The sequence below is a fragment of the Heterocephalus glaber genome, unplaced genomic scaffold (genome assembly GCF_053883595.1).
Source record: "Heterocephalus glaber isolate CG9 unplaced genomic scaffold, H.glaber_assembly_v1.0 deba00001504, whole genome shotgun sequence".
Lineage (NCBI taxonomy): Eukaryota > Metazoa > Chordata > Mammalia > Rodentia > Bathyergidae > Heterocephalus > Heterocephalus glaber.
Window position 1 is genome coordinate 70,876,717 of NW_028258324.1, and position 14,307 is coordinate 70,891,023.

Sequence of the window (14,307 nt, forward strand, 5' to 3'; positions counted from 1 at the left end):
AAAAAAATATATATATATACACACACACACACACACACACATACATTTCCTTAAGTCATAAAAGTACCATATGGCATCTCTCATCTGAGTAAGGTGAAATACAAATAAAGAGCAAAATAAATGAGTGACAAGGAAACAGAGATGGATCTTTTGCAGATGGGAAGGGGCCCAGGAGAATGAGGGCAGGGGCGGGTGAGTAAAAAGATGAAAGATGTGTCACTTACATGTACCAGATACCCACAATGAATGCAAACACTGTATGTCATACATATGAACTAAAAATAAGAGCGAGAATGAAAATAGGGGAATGGGATTTAGAGGAGGTGGATGGGAAGAGAATTTAAAAAGAATCAAGCTGTGTTATGTACACACATCTTCTCCCTAAGATGAATGTAAACTTCATGTACTATAAACATGTACTGATAAAATTTTTTAAAATCAAAAAGAGAAAAATATCAATGTGATTAATGACTTAGAAAAAAGAAAACATGATTAGCTCATCAGACACAGAGAATGTATCTGACAAAAATGTAATACTCCATCTTCAGAGAAACACTGACTATATACAGACACACAGAAAATGTGTTGTCTGTGATGGATGGTGTCACACTGCAGTACATCTTTCGGTACCTTTGTCTGTTTCATCTGGTAAGTTTTGGAGATTTAGCAATAGGATCTTTGTAGAGATGATTATGATGTCCCTCACTCAAAGTTCTGTCATTTTGATGTATATCAAAGAATGCTGTAGAAACACGGCTGGGCGGGGGATTTAGCTCAGCAACACCGTGCCTGCCTCAAAAGCACAAGGTCCTGGGTTTGATCCCCAGTACCAAAAACAAAACAAAACAAAGAAACATGGCCCAAGGGTGGGGGGCATAGCTTAGTGGTAGAGCCCTTGCCTAGCATGTGCAAAGCTCTTGGTTTGATCCCCAGCACCACAAAACAAATGAAGAAACATGCCCCAAATCCACGAGAACATTCACTCACTGAAGGGATATCATGACTATAATCATCTGTTGCACTCACTATTCAAGGTCTCGTATATGAGGTCCCATTAGAGAAATTTTATCAAGTATCAAGAAATCTGTTGCTTCTAAGGAATAGTATGTGTTGCTTCACCCGAACAGCATGATTTTTTAAATAACTGATCATGGTTCTCATTTTGCTTTTGCTGTCAAATTTACACCTTATAACTGTACTGGAACCCACTGTTTGTACATCTGAATAACTCTCAGCTGTACTTTCTTATTCTACTTATATTTTCCAAAACCTCAAGGTCTATTCTTATTTTTCTACACTATTTCATCATTCATTTTCTTATGTAACCTTACTTTCTTACGAGTCTGTGAAAGCACAAGCTACAAATATGTCGTTAAATGCGATGGTCACGTGTCAGGGGTGTGTGTGGGCACGTACTTACCTGTGTAAACAAAGTGGTTTTCTGTCCAGAGATAACCTTCAGTGTCTGCTGTCCTTGTGCAGAAGAGGAGGCGACTCCCAGTGTCCCTTGGACCACTGACCCAGCAGCCAGCTGTTTACCAGGTGTCTGGGGTGAGGGCTGGCCAACTAAAAATGTGCCCTAAGTTAGGGAGAAACAAACCAACCTAGGAACTTGTTAAATTCAAATGGACTGCTCTGACCCTTTAAATCAAAGGTATAAGTTACAAGCTATAATAGTCTCCCCTTCATTCTGCAATTACTCAATCAGAACCACTGAATCCAACCTAATTCAAATGGCACGATTTGGTACTATTGCTTTCGTTAAGTCCTTCCGAGAACAAAATTCCAACTGTATATTAACACTATTTATCACCTCACAGACTTGGGAGGCAATGAGTGCAGTGGAAATTTTTCTTTGAGGGAGAAACATCTGGGTTTAGACTCAAACTCTACCGTTAGTTTAGCAGGCATGTCTTAGATAAATTATTCAGGCCTTTCTGAATCTGTTTCCTCATCTCTCAGACAAATCAACTCCCAAATAATAGATTTGTAACATGGCTAAAATGTCAGTAAACCAATGATAATTAAAGGTAATTATTAGGGGCCGGGATTTAGTTCAGTGGTTCTGGCACCTGCTTCGCAAGTGCAAGGTCCTGAGTTCCATCTCCATTACCAAAAACAAAAACAAAAGGTAATTATCAGATAGCAAGATGATTTAAAAATCAGACACAAACAAGCAGACCTGGGGAGTTTGCTTGAGGATGTAGGACGTGTATGTCAGGTGCTGGGAAACCCCACCAGGGCCGGCAGCACTCTGGGTTCCTCCTGCTCCTGCTCCTCCTCCGCTTCCCCCACCAGCACCCCCACCACTGCTGGCGGCTGAGCCGGACTGCAGACCTGCAAGCACACCGAACGACAGCATCATAAACAGTGTCAAGTAAAAGTCTAACAGAAAAAAGCTGCTGAGTCTACAGAGATGCTTCCCTCCTAGCACCATCCCCCTCCTTCTCTTCCATAATCTGTCTATTCTGCAACAAGAGTAAGAGGATGCCCTGGAGTTTGCAAATGAGATCAGAATCTATCCACAGGCTGAGCATGTGTAATCTGGAAACCTGAAATCCAACTTTCTGAGCATTGTTAGATCTGTGGACTAGGGATGGTCAACTGATAAAAGTCTATGCAAATAAAAAAGCTGCACTCTAAAACACCTCTGGTTCCAAGCATTTTGGATGGGGAACACTCAACCTGTCTTTTCCACTGAATGGCAGCTGATTATATTTCAACTCTAGGTGCAATGAAGAATTTATTCTTGACAAGTATTTAGACTTGGTTGTGGTAGAATACAAGCCTGACACTATTTTCTAGCCAAGTGCTTTAATCAAAACCCTCCATTTATAACGACTCCAGGTTCTTATTCTTTTTTGCTCTTCAAATCTCACCTCAAAGTCTATGAACTCTATTTCCACTTTGATAATGTCAGTGATATATTATAATACATTATATATAAAGGATATAAGCTACCTGGGCCACAAATACTCAACTTCTTTCCCAACCTCAATTCCACTATTATTATTGGAAGAAATTCCTTCCCAGTGGTTTATTTTGAACCTAAGGCTATCACAAAAATCTAAGTAGCTTTCCGGGTGAATTCTGGAATACTTATTTTGTCCTTTTTCACCTAACCTTGTGACATTCCACTGCTTTGGGATGCGGAAAACACACCAGACTGAGAGGGGCAATGACTCATCAGAGAATAAACAAATGGTGTCCAGCTTACATTGCATTTGGCAAGGCTGGTTAATTTTTAATGAGCCTCACTGTTATATCATTCTGCTTCTGATTCAGAAGGAAATAACTCATTCCTTTTACTCTTCCCTTTTTAGACAACCCAAACTGGTGTTCTCTGTACGTAAAGGCAAAAGTTTATGTAATTCTGATTTCCCGATGTACAAACTTAGGATGAGCCTGTACTTCTCCTTTCATCTCCAAGCCTAACAAACATAAAAAAGCCTAAATAATGGCAAACAGAGATGCTTGATTCCGGCCCTATTCCATCTCCTTTAAAATGAAAAGGGGCATCCAGCAGAAGGAAGAACTCTTCACTTGCACGTCAGCGAGAGGCGGCTTTCTCCCAAGAGCCTCCTACCCACACCTCTCCAGTGAGATCATCTGAAACTCTGAGCAGGGAAGATAACAGTGTTACCCCCAGTACTGTGACGATTTAAACCCATTTCCAGTTAGATTACATGTATGTTTTAAATCCACGTGGGCAAATGCTACCATTGCGGAGTTATGGAAACGCTTCCTGGAAGAGGTAAGAACTGCCACTCTGCTGGCCGAGAAGAACACACCAGAGACCCGGGACAGTGAGTGATCAAGGGTGGACTAACTGGCATTGTTGGTAGCTCGCAGGATGGCTCCCTGTGGAATCAGCAGTAGTTTCCCCTTCCCTGAAGGGTTCTTGCTGTTCGTGGTAAGGTACAGTTTAGTGCCTGGAGGCAAGTTTGCCAAGTTAGCCAAATTAGTGGCTGGTAGCTGCAAGGTTGCCATTACTAAAGTGGTAATGGGGAGGGGGGAAACAAGGGGAAAAAGGAAGAAAAACAGTTAAGACAAATTAGAATTATGGACAACACTTTAAATTAAAATACAGAGTAATAAATATTTATTTAAAAACACTAGCAGTAAATGTTTCCTAAATAAAGTTTAATACTCGGCCGGGTGTGGCAGTACATGTCTACATTCCCAGCACTCTGAGAGGCTGAGGCAAGAGGATCCCAAATTCAAGCCCAGCCTAAGCAACTAACTTATAGAGAAATTGTCTCAAAAACTAAAAAGGGACAATGATGTAGCTCACTATGAAAACCCTGTGTTCAATCCCCAGTACTAGGAGAAGAAAAAAAAGGCTAATATCTTTAAATATCTTGCTAACTAAAAAATTATTTACACACCAGAAGAGCCTACCACAAACTAACTTAGGCTGTTTATAAACAGGCTGATTATATCTGCTCTGGTTTTGCCTAGAATGCTTCTGCAGTAGTTTGCACCTAGGTCTCATTGTAATTTTGACTGTGGACCTAGGGACCCCCATGAGCTAAGCACATGTTCTACACTGAGCTATGCCCCAGCCCTCAGTGTAACTATTGATACTGACTCATTTTACTCTCAAAAGTACTGTGGTTTACACAACTAATGAAATAACCACTGCACACACATTTCCCCCATTTGTTTAAGGTTCCTTTAGTCAGGTTCTAGTAAGAGATGAATTTACTGATTTAACAAGACTTCTAGGTCTCTTCACTTTCTATGAACTCAGAAATGCTAGTCAACAACTTACACATACGTTATAAAACCATGATTCATCTTTTAAAAGTCTTACTTAAGTCAAATAATTTTCACTTATACCTTAAAAATTTACTGATCAGCACACACAGTTTTAAAACCTCTAAACATGGTCCTTAAAGAGGACTTAAAGACCAAATTAGCTTAAATTAATAAGGTCTCCATGGAACGGAGTGCAGAACCACAAAGTTGGCATCAACCTACTAGGCCTTCCTAGTCAGGATCAATACCAAATTGCATCACTAGCAAAGCCCCCAGGTGGACCAGTTACCTGAGCCCTGGGATCCACTCTTTGGAGGGCCAGAGGCAGTGACCTGCGCCTTGGTCAAGGCCTGTACTGGCTGCGCAACGATGGTTCCTCCACCTCCACTCACAAGTGCTTTGGCAACTCCTTGGGTCATAACTTGCTTTGGACCAACTGCTTTGGCGACAGAAGAACTGGCCTTGGCCACAAGGATCTGGCCACTACTGATTGCCACAGCCTGCTTCACTGCTGAAGGTAAGGCAGACCCAACTGGCACCCCGACAACCTGTTTGAAAGAGAGGAGAGCCCGGCAGTGCTTCATGTCAAGCACTCCAAGTGCTCCTGGAGCAGAGCAGCCATTCTGTTCTAGCGAGGAACAAAGCCAGGGCCTGGATGTGACATGCGGCATCTAGCCCAGCCCTCTAGGAAGGCTGCTTGGGCACATGGGAGAAATGACATTTCTTACACTTTGGATATAATAATGAAGGCTTGAAGACTACTGTCTTAACTTCAACCTTTTTTTTGGTACCGGGAATCAAACTTGGGTCCTTGCACTTGCGCAGAAGGCGGCAAAACCACTGAGCTAAATTCCCAGCCCACTTCAACTATTTTTTAGAACTTATTTTCATTATAAAGTAAAATGAGGGCCGGGGATTTAGCTCAGTGGCACCGTGCCTGCCTCACATGCACAAGGTCCTGAGTTTGATCCCTGGTACCAAAATAAAATAAAGTAATATGAGTTTTGTAATAGAAAATTTGGGAAACACAAGAAGTCTAAAGAAAAATTCTACAGACCTAGAAATAATCTGTGAAAATTTTAAATGTAATTTCTTCCAATTCCTTCTAATACATATTTTAAAACACAGAATTGGGACCATGCTGTACATTTAGTTCAGTAATGTTTATTAGCCAACACCTTAGCTTATATTTCAAAAACATCTTCAGCTGACCAAATAAAACACTGCAAGAGTATACCACAATCTATGCAAATATTTCACTACTACTGGAAAATTTTAAATTTCACATTAATGGTACAGCGAACATCCCCCATGTATGTATGAACTAAACTCCAGTAAGTATTTCTAAGTCCCAGTTCTTCAGTAACCTCTCCTATATTATCCCCATCTGAGATGATCATTTCTTCTTTCCATTTCTAGAACTCCTAGTATACCATATGATGCCTTCTCCAACTGAATTTTTTTTGAAGCAAAACATTTATTGGTACATTTTAGATATACATAATGATAACACTCATCATAGGGAATGTGTACCTGTCCATGATATATCTCGCTTTTTTTATACCATTCCCCTTCCCTCCCTTCAACTCCTCTTCCCCTCCTTCTTTATAAAAGCTTTTGTTTCCATTTTTTCCTTCTATTCTTTTTTTTTTCTTGTCCCTTCTTTCCTTTCCCCTTCCCCCCTCCCTTGTTCCCCTTCTCATTTGAACATTTTCTTCCCATTTCCCAATATATATTATACATTTTAGTCCTTATTTCCACTTTTGGTTTCTCACACCAGAGAAACAATGCGGTATTTAAACACATGTGTCCAATTTATTTCACTGAAGAGTATGGTCTCAAGGTGCATCCATTTAGTTAGAAATGTCTCAAGCTTATTCTCCTTTATGGCCGAGTAGTACTTCATTGTATAAAACAACACATTTTCTTATCCATTTATCAGCTGATGGACATTTGGGCTGCTTCCAAGATTTAGCTATTACAAACTGTGCCAATATAAACAAGGGTATGCATATATCGCTGTGGTATGATGCTTTTCTTTCAGGATGATAACAAGCTGGGTCAAATGGAACCGCTAGTTTTAGTTTTTTGAGGAATCTCCACGCTGATTGCACCACTCTATACTCCCAGGGTTCCTTCCCCTCCTCCTCGACACCCCCGTCAGCATTTGTTATTGGTTGATTTCTTGATAACAGGCATACTTTCTGGAGATGGAGTCTCAGTGTTGTTTTAATTTGCATCTCTCAAATGACTAGTGATGTATCACCATTTCTACTTCTTCATCTGAGAAATGCATTCATTTCAGATGCCCACTTTTGGACCAGGTCTTTAAATTTGGGGGGGGTGGTGTCTGATTTTTTTGAGTTCTTTATATATTCTACATATTAGTCCTTTGTCTGAGAAACAGCTGGCAAAATTTTTTTTCCACACTGTGTCAACCGAAGAATAAATTGAGTTTGATCATTCTGATCTCAACTGTGGTTTTCCAATACCACTTCAAAGTTTCTTGAATTTGCCCTATTAGTCTGATTTTCCCCTCATTAAGTGATAACCTATGAACAAGATAGTTTATATGAGCTATCCTAGTGAAAAATCATCTCAATGCCTATTAAAGAAAACAGAAAAAAGGGAAGCAATATACTGAAGTAGAAACAGGCTATAGAAGACATAAAAGAATTCCTCAAAAGTATCTTGAATGAACTCTGGTTTAATGTTCTTTTCCTCCTCTTGTGGATTATACAAAGGCTGCAAAGCTTCTAACTTCTCACTGATATATCTCCAGGGAATTTAAAGATCTGTTGCGTGCAAGCTGGACTTGATGCAACTGCTGCAGGTACTGCTGACAGTGCTGCTCCTGCAGCTGGCGGATGAGAATCTGCTGCTGTTCGTAGTTCCCTGGATGCCGTTGGGCTGCATACTGCTGGAACTGCACGGCAGTCTGGGAGTTTAAAGCTGCCATCACCTGCTGCTTTCGCTGCTCCAACCGAAGCCTCTCTTCTTCTATTCGCCTCCTCTCTTCTTCCTCCCACCTAAGCCTTTCCTCTTCTTTTTTTTTTTGTACCGGGGATGGAACTCGGGTCCCTGTGCTTGCATAGCAGACGGCAAAACCACTGAGCTAAATCCCCAGCCCTGCCTTTCCTCTTCTTCTCACCTATGCTTCTCTTCTTTCTTTAGCAGACATTCTCTTTCTTCCTCTTCCCGTCACCTTTGCTCATCTTCCTCCTTCCTTTTTTCTCTTGCTCTGCCTTCTCTATTTTGTGGGATGCAACATCTATTTAAGAGCTTGACAAACTGTACCATGCCATCCTCTTTAGACATGCTTCCCAGGGCTGCCCACTTGTTCCTTCTGTCATTTCCCAACACATCGAAGAATCCAACCTCAGGACAAGTGTCTGGATTATATGGGCCCATAAGAACTTGCTTATGCAGTGCCACAAGCTTCAACTTTTCTTTGTAAGTTAGATGAAAGGCTTTGCCATCTTTTTTGTTTAAAGCAGTTTGTTCCCTCTTTGGATAGCTGCGATTCTCTCTTCAACTGATTTTTAAGAAAAGTTATCTTTTACTATATTTCTTTCTAATCTAATTGAATGAGAACTACATGTGTCTGTATAAACAGAGTTGTAAAGAAAACCATATCTTATGTAAATCTCCAAAACACAAACACTGTATGTCTTCCATGGCTATGTATTTATGTAATAAAACCAGGGACTAACATGCTATATATCAGATTCATAAGCCTGATAAAACATGACATCCCAAGTTGGCCACAGGAGGGCAGTCTTTACCAACAGTCTATCTACCATGTACATGGTGGAATTCACAAGGCCCCCTTTTTGCTTCAGAAAAGAAAACACAAGAAAGACTACATTCTATAGGGGAAAACTCTAGACACAGCTGATTATGGGCACCAAAAAGAAGAAGGGCCCTTAAGTAGAATACAATAATGCCAAATTAGTTTTTCCTCTTTAAACAACACATTCTGGCCTATAACTTGAATTCAATACCAACTTCTCTCCTCTTGACATTCCACAACACTTCTCTGGGTGGTGATAATTTCCTCCTAGCTTTACGAAGCACAGACTTTGTTCTGTGTCTTTTATAAATGGTCTACCTAGATGCACGCTGTGATCCAGTGTTTCTATTTCTGGCCTCCTTGGGCTGTGTGCACACCTGTGGCAAATCAGAATGCAGCACCCTGAAGGAGAAGATTCCACGTCTGCAACTTTCCTCTGCATACTCAAAACCATAGACCATCACCATGGCACTCGTGCCTGTCTACACACATCACCACATTAGTTATCACTTACTGATCACTGCCCTCTGCTAGGTCCTTCATATACAAAACTCTCTCATTCTCCTACTGGCCTGAAAGGCAGTATTATTGTCTGACAAGATGAAAAAAATCAGGGTTCAGAGAGATTAAATAACCTCCTCAGATCACACAAGCAAGCAGCTAATTCCAAAGCTCATGGTCTTTCACAATGCTGCACTGCTTCCTTGCCACACAAAACCCACTTGCTATTCAGCTGTCTCTTTCCAAGTTAGAGGGAGAACCTCGCTCCACTTTCATTAAAAAAAAAAAAAAAAAAAGAATTTGTAGTTCTATTTTGCCAAAATTGTGTGGAAGGCAAATGACCACTTTTTCTAGCTTCCCATTTTTGGACACTTTCTAGGAATGCACGTGACCATTAACCAGGGACAGTCTGTACTTACGTCAAGACTGATCCTTATGTCAAGTCCAAAGCCAGTACTAAGGTCCTGGTAAAGAGCAATGCCTTTTCTCTTCAACTCCTTCTCTGTGGTCTTCCACTCTGTGGTGCCTTACGCCCCATTCAGGGTATTCCAGCACAGGACCCCTTGCTCTCTCCTAGTGTTCTACCACCAGTACGTAGATGGCAATGTGACAAGACAGAATGGTTGCTCAGCAGTGCTGGATGAATGGACTGGCAAAGTGCAAAGTGGCAAAAAGCAGAGACTATTCCAGAACTTCTGAGAATCAACAGTGATGGCAGACTGACTCAAAACCTCAATCAGGACCTGGGTGTGGTGGTGCACGCCTGTAGTCCCCACACTTGGAAGACTGAGGCAGGAGGACTGACGCAAGTTTGAGGCCAGCCTGGCTCCTCTGTGAGTCCAGGGCCAGCTTAAAGTACATAGTGAGACCATCTCAAAAACACAAAACAAAATAGGGCTGGGGATGTAGCTCGGTGGTTCCACCACCTGCCTCAAAAGCGCAAGGTCCTGAGTTTGATCCCTGGTACCAAAACAAACCAGAAAAACCACACACACACACACACACACACACACACACACACACACACACACACACCAGAAAAATGACATACTCTTCTATGAAGCAAAGTAGATTTTGAAGAACACGTGAGAAAAGTGTGAACAGAAGTGGAGAGATGACAATAACTTACTCACTAAAGGACTGCTGACGCCTGGTTTTGGCCATAGAAGCACCAAAATCAAACTTGATGCTATATAGCTCCATGCTTTCTATGTCTGCCTAAGCACATAAATTAGCAGAAGAGCTTATTAAAAATGAAGACTCCCAGGACACCCCAACCCAAAGGAGATTCTGATTCAGTAAGTTCAAGAACACCTTAGGTGTCAATACTTTTTAGATCTGCAGGTGATTCTTATCAGATACTACTATGATTTTTTTTTTTTTTTTGGTACCAGGGATCGAACTCGGGGTCTTTGAGTTTGGGAGGCAGGCAGCAGAACCACTGAGCTAAATCCCCGGCCCTCTACTATGAATTTTTATCTCAATCCTTATCTAGGTATCTAGGCTAATCAAAATTACCTAAAGCCTTTTTCTATTTTAGAATACAATATTCCTCTCAAACAATTCACTCTCTAGAAAATCTGGCTTTCGAGTTGAAAAATATCCATAAAACATTCTTAGTAGCTTCAGAATATACTGGCCAGAACACAGATAATTAATTTACCTCTGTTCTAAAACATGCTGAATTAGAAACAATGGCTCCCGAATTTTTACTAGTTCTGGAAGAGGAAGCTGGAGTAATCAGACCTGGGTTTAACCCCTTGTCGCTTGCTAGCCAAACATTCTCCAAGGAGCTGTTCAACCTCTCAGAGCCACGGTAACACCAGGTGACAACAACCACCTTTCAGGGTGGTGTGAGTGTCACAGCTAATGTACATATGAGGCTGGCACACATAAGTACTCAGCAGGTTCTCTTTCTAATCAATGTAGGAAAACTCAGATCTAGGCGCTTTCTTATAGTTCTCCCAATACGATACAAACTCCTCTTTGTAAGGAAAATTACCTCTCTAAAGAGCCAAAATCATTAAAGAGACCATTAAACAGAACCTAGACACCACAGCTATAAACTGCAGCACTCTGCTATCACAGTTGAAACAGTAATGCCGGCTTAGATTCAAGTTCAGTGGAAAGCTGTGTCTATGAAGCCAGGCCCTCTCATCCAGGGAGGAAGGACCCAGCATCCCTTTGCCACTGGGACTGTTCCTGGACCCTCTATGATACATGCACTACTCTTGTCAGGGATACCACAGGGGCAGACAGGCTCACCATCAACTGACCTTTTCCAACCCAACTGTCATCCACAGCATTTTATAGGGTTGGCAACTCTGTCACCCTGAACCTTTTCAGTACTTGTCAATTACTTAGACAAACAACGTTCATTTAGTGAACTCCCAACCCTTATCCCAAACAAACCTTGGAGGGCTGAATCTTTGGTGACTGGGCAGACCCTTCTGCAGCAGTTATAACTTGTTTCTGAGGGGATACAGCTATCATGTGACCCCCTTTCACGGTCACATACTGAGGAAGTGGTGACTGGCTGGCAGCTCCCGTTGTGGGCACATGAGGAGCTTCACCAGGTTCCTGTTTGATGATCACCTTGCAACAAACACAATAACACTGAATAAATAACCCATGGAAAAAACTATCAGTATCTATACCTATTCTGTTTATGGGGATTAACTTTATGAGAATGACTCCACAACAAGGGTAAAATACTGCCTAAATATAGCCTGTAACAGCTATTAAAGGGGCCAAATGTAGGACCTGAACCTGATCCCGTGCTTCCATTACTTACTTTAGAGACTGGCAGCAAAATGGACATGGAGAGGAACAACATACGATTTGTGTTTCTGAACTCTCCAACCTGCTGAGCTCTAAGGAAGCAGACAGAACTAACGAAATGGAATCAAGTCCCAGAATTAGGATATCATCTTAGAGCTGAGACATACATGTCATAGGCGGTAGTCTCACCTCCAATGTTCCACAGAAAGGATTATATAACAAGACCATACAGGGGCCAGGGATTTAGCGCAGTGTTTTCACTGCCTGCCGCACAAGCGCAAGGACCTGAGTTCGATGCCCGGTACCAAAAAAAAAAAAGACCATACAGACTTGAAGGACAATGCCCTAAAAAATACTTTTAGGGTCGGGGATTTAGCTCAGTGGTTCTGCCGCCTGCCTCACAAGCGCAAGGTCCTGAGTTCGATCCCCATTACCAAAAAAAATACTCACTTTTGTGAAAGCTCCAAGTCCTCCAGTTATAGGTTTGGGGCTCTGAACCTTAGGGTGACTACCAATTGGGCAAAGAGGTGGCATAGATGCAAACAAAGAATCCTCCTGCTGTGGGTACAAAAACACATACTGTGTAGCCAGGTCAAAATGGGTGCTTTCATATATTCTAATCACTTGTATTTAATACAAACCCATGGCATTCTTGAGCAACATAAGCCAAATACAAAACAAAACAGCCCAGAATTCTGAGGAGTGCCCCAAGTCTCTACATCTGCATTTTAATCTTGCTTTAGAAACCAAATGCAAAGAAAAGTTCTAACTTAGCAAAAATGTGCTCATATGTATCTTGCTATATGATGAAAACGCTATCCTATAACCTCTAATACTTGGTTAACATATGACTTGCATGTGTCTAGTTCCCTGTCCCCAGCAGACAGTAAACTGTTAAAGAACAGTGCCTGTATTTTGTTTGTTATATCCCTAGACCCTAGGCACTAAATAAATGATTAAAACGAGTAGGTGCAGTGTTTCAGTTCATGTTCTTTTTAATTGTGGTCTCTACTTGATTTGTTAAATTTACTAATAACTGGAATACCATGGAAATTATTTCAATAAAGACTTTCTATGAAAAGAACAATCAACTAATAATTGATACTCTGAAACAGGAAAAGGTCCAAAGGGGTAGTAGGGGTGGTGGGAGGAGATGGGGAAAGGAAAGAATGGAAAGGAAAAATTATGAGAAAAGAAAAAAAAAAAAATATGGAAACAAAGTATGTAAATAGGGAAGGGCACACAGGTAATGGGGAAAAAATAAGAACCAAGATACATCATGTACAGGTACAAGCACCCAATGATAAATGTAAACATACTGTATACCTAAAATGTACCAATAAAAGAAAAAAAAAAAAAGAACAATCAGTATACACAGAGACAACAAACTCAACATTCAAAACTCCTGGAGTCTGTCTCTTAATTCTGAAAGACAAAATGCAAATCTCAGAGGTAATTTGCCATAAATAAATTTTAGGGTTAAGAGTATTTCTTGGGAAAAAAATTTTCTAGGGCCAGGGATTTAGTTCAGTGGTTCTGCTGCCTGCCTCACAAGCGCAAGGTCCCAAGTTTGATCCCCAGTACCAAAAAAAAAAAAAAATGTCTTGACTATGTCTGAAAAGTTCATCAATAAAGATTAAAAACTAAGCTGGCAAGCCTGGCGAAGTGGTGTGCGCCTGTATTCCTATCTACTTGCCAGGTAGCCAGCCTGGGCAACTGAGTAAGACCCTGGCTCAAGATAAAAGGGGGGGACATGGATCAACATGAGGTCCTGGGTTCCACCCTCAGCCTTACAGAAAAACAAAAGCCTAGCAGAATTAAAACCTTCAAAAGAATTACTGTAATTCAGACATTCACATAACACAGCACTCACACATGGCACAAAATTTAGAGGAAAACCTTGGTTTGGACCAGGAAACCACTGAAGGTCTAAACAGAAGACATGCTGTGTTTGGCACTACTCATGTGAAACGGAGGACTCTGCATTCTCAGGGCTCCTCAGAGAACAGTTTGCACCTCAAGGGCTTCAGATTTAAGGTGGCCACAACGAATACCAAAAAGCAGAGGGTGTCTTTGCCAAATGGTGAGCAGATACTTAGCATTTTCTTATTTGGGGCGCCAAATTTTACAGGACTGCTCACTCTGAAGAACAGAGACCAAAACAGACAAACGAAAAAACCTTATAGGGAGATAAGAATTATTTTCAAGTAATTAAAAGGCTAACACATGGAAAAATATATTTAGTCCTTGGAAAAGGAGGAAAAATGAAACATTTTGTAAGATGAATATTTTATAGGGAAATGTTTTCTTTTGTGGTACCCGGGATCAAACTCGGGTCCTTGCCCTTGCAAGGCAGGTGGTGGAACCATTGAGCTAAATCCCCGGCCCCAGGGAAATGTTTTGAACAAAGCTGTCCCTTCCAAAAACATAAACAAGGCCACCTCTCCATCACACTGTGTTCAAACTCATGC

At 41.2% G+C, this 14,307-nt stretch overlaps 1 protein-coding gene across 6 annotated transcripts in view; it reads right to left on the minus strand.

Moving 5' to 3' along the window:
* The window catches only part of Yeats2 (YEATS domain containing 2), an 88,465-nt gene that overhangs the window by 20,776 nt on the left and 53,382 nt on the right, over positions 1-14,307 (minus strand). For 5 of the 6 annotated variants that reach the window (XM_087186814.1, XM_087186815.1, XM_087186811.1 and 2 more), the window contains 6 exons: positions 12,287-12,394; positions 11,468-11,650; positions 5,051-5,309; positions 3,831-3,992; positions 2,183-2,337; positions 1,421-1,579 (listed from right to left, as the gene is read on the minus strand). In XM_087186814.1, the coding sequence (XP_087042940.1) occupies positions 1,421-1,579; positions 2,183-2,337; positions 3,831-3,992; positions 5,051-5,309; positions 11,468-11,650; positions 12,287-12,394 (1,026 nt within the window). The remainder of the gene's footprint in view (positions 1-1,420; positions 1,580-2,182; positions 2,338-3,830; positions 3,993-5,050; positions 5,310-11,467; positions 11,651-12,286; positions 12,395-14,307) is intronic. The other variant, XM_087186816.1, reaches the window with a different exon arrangement.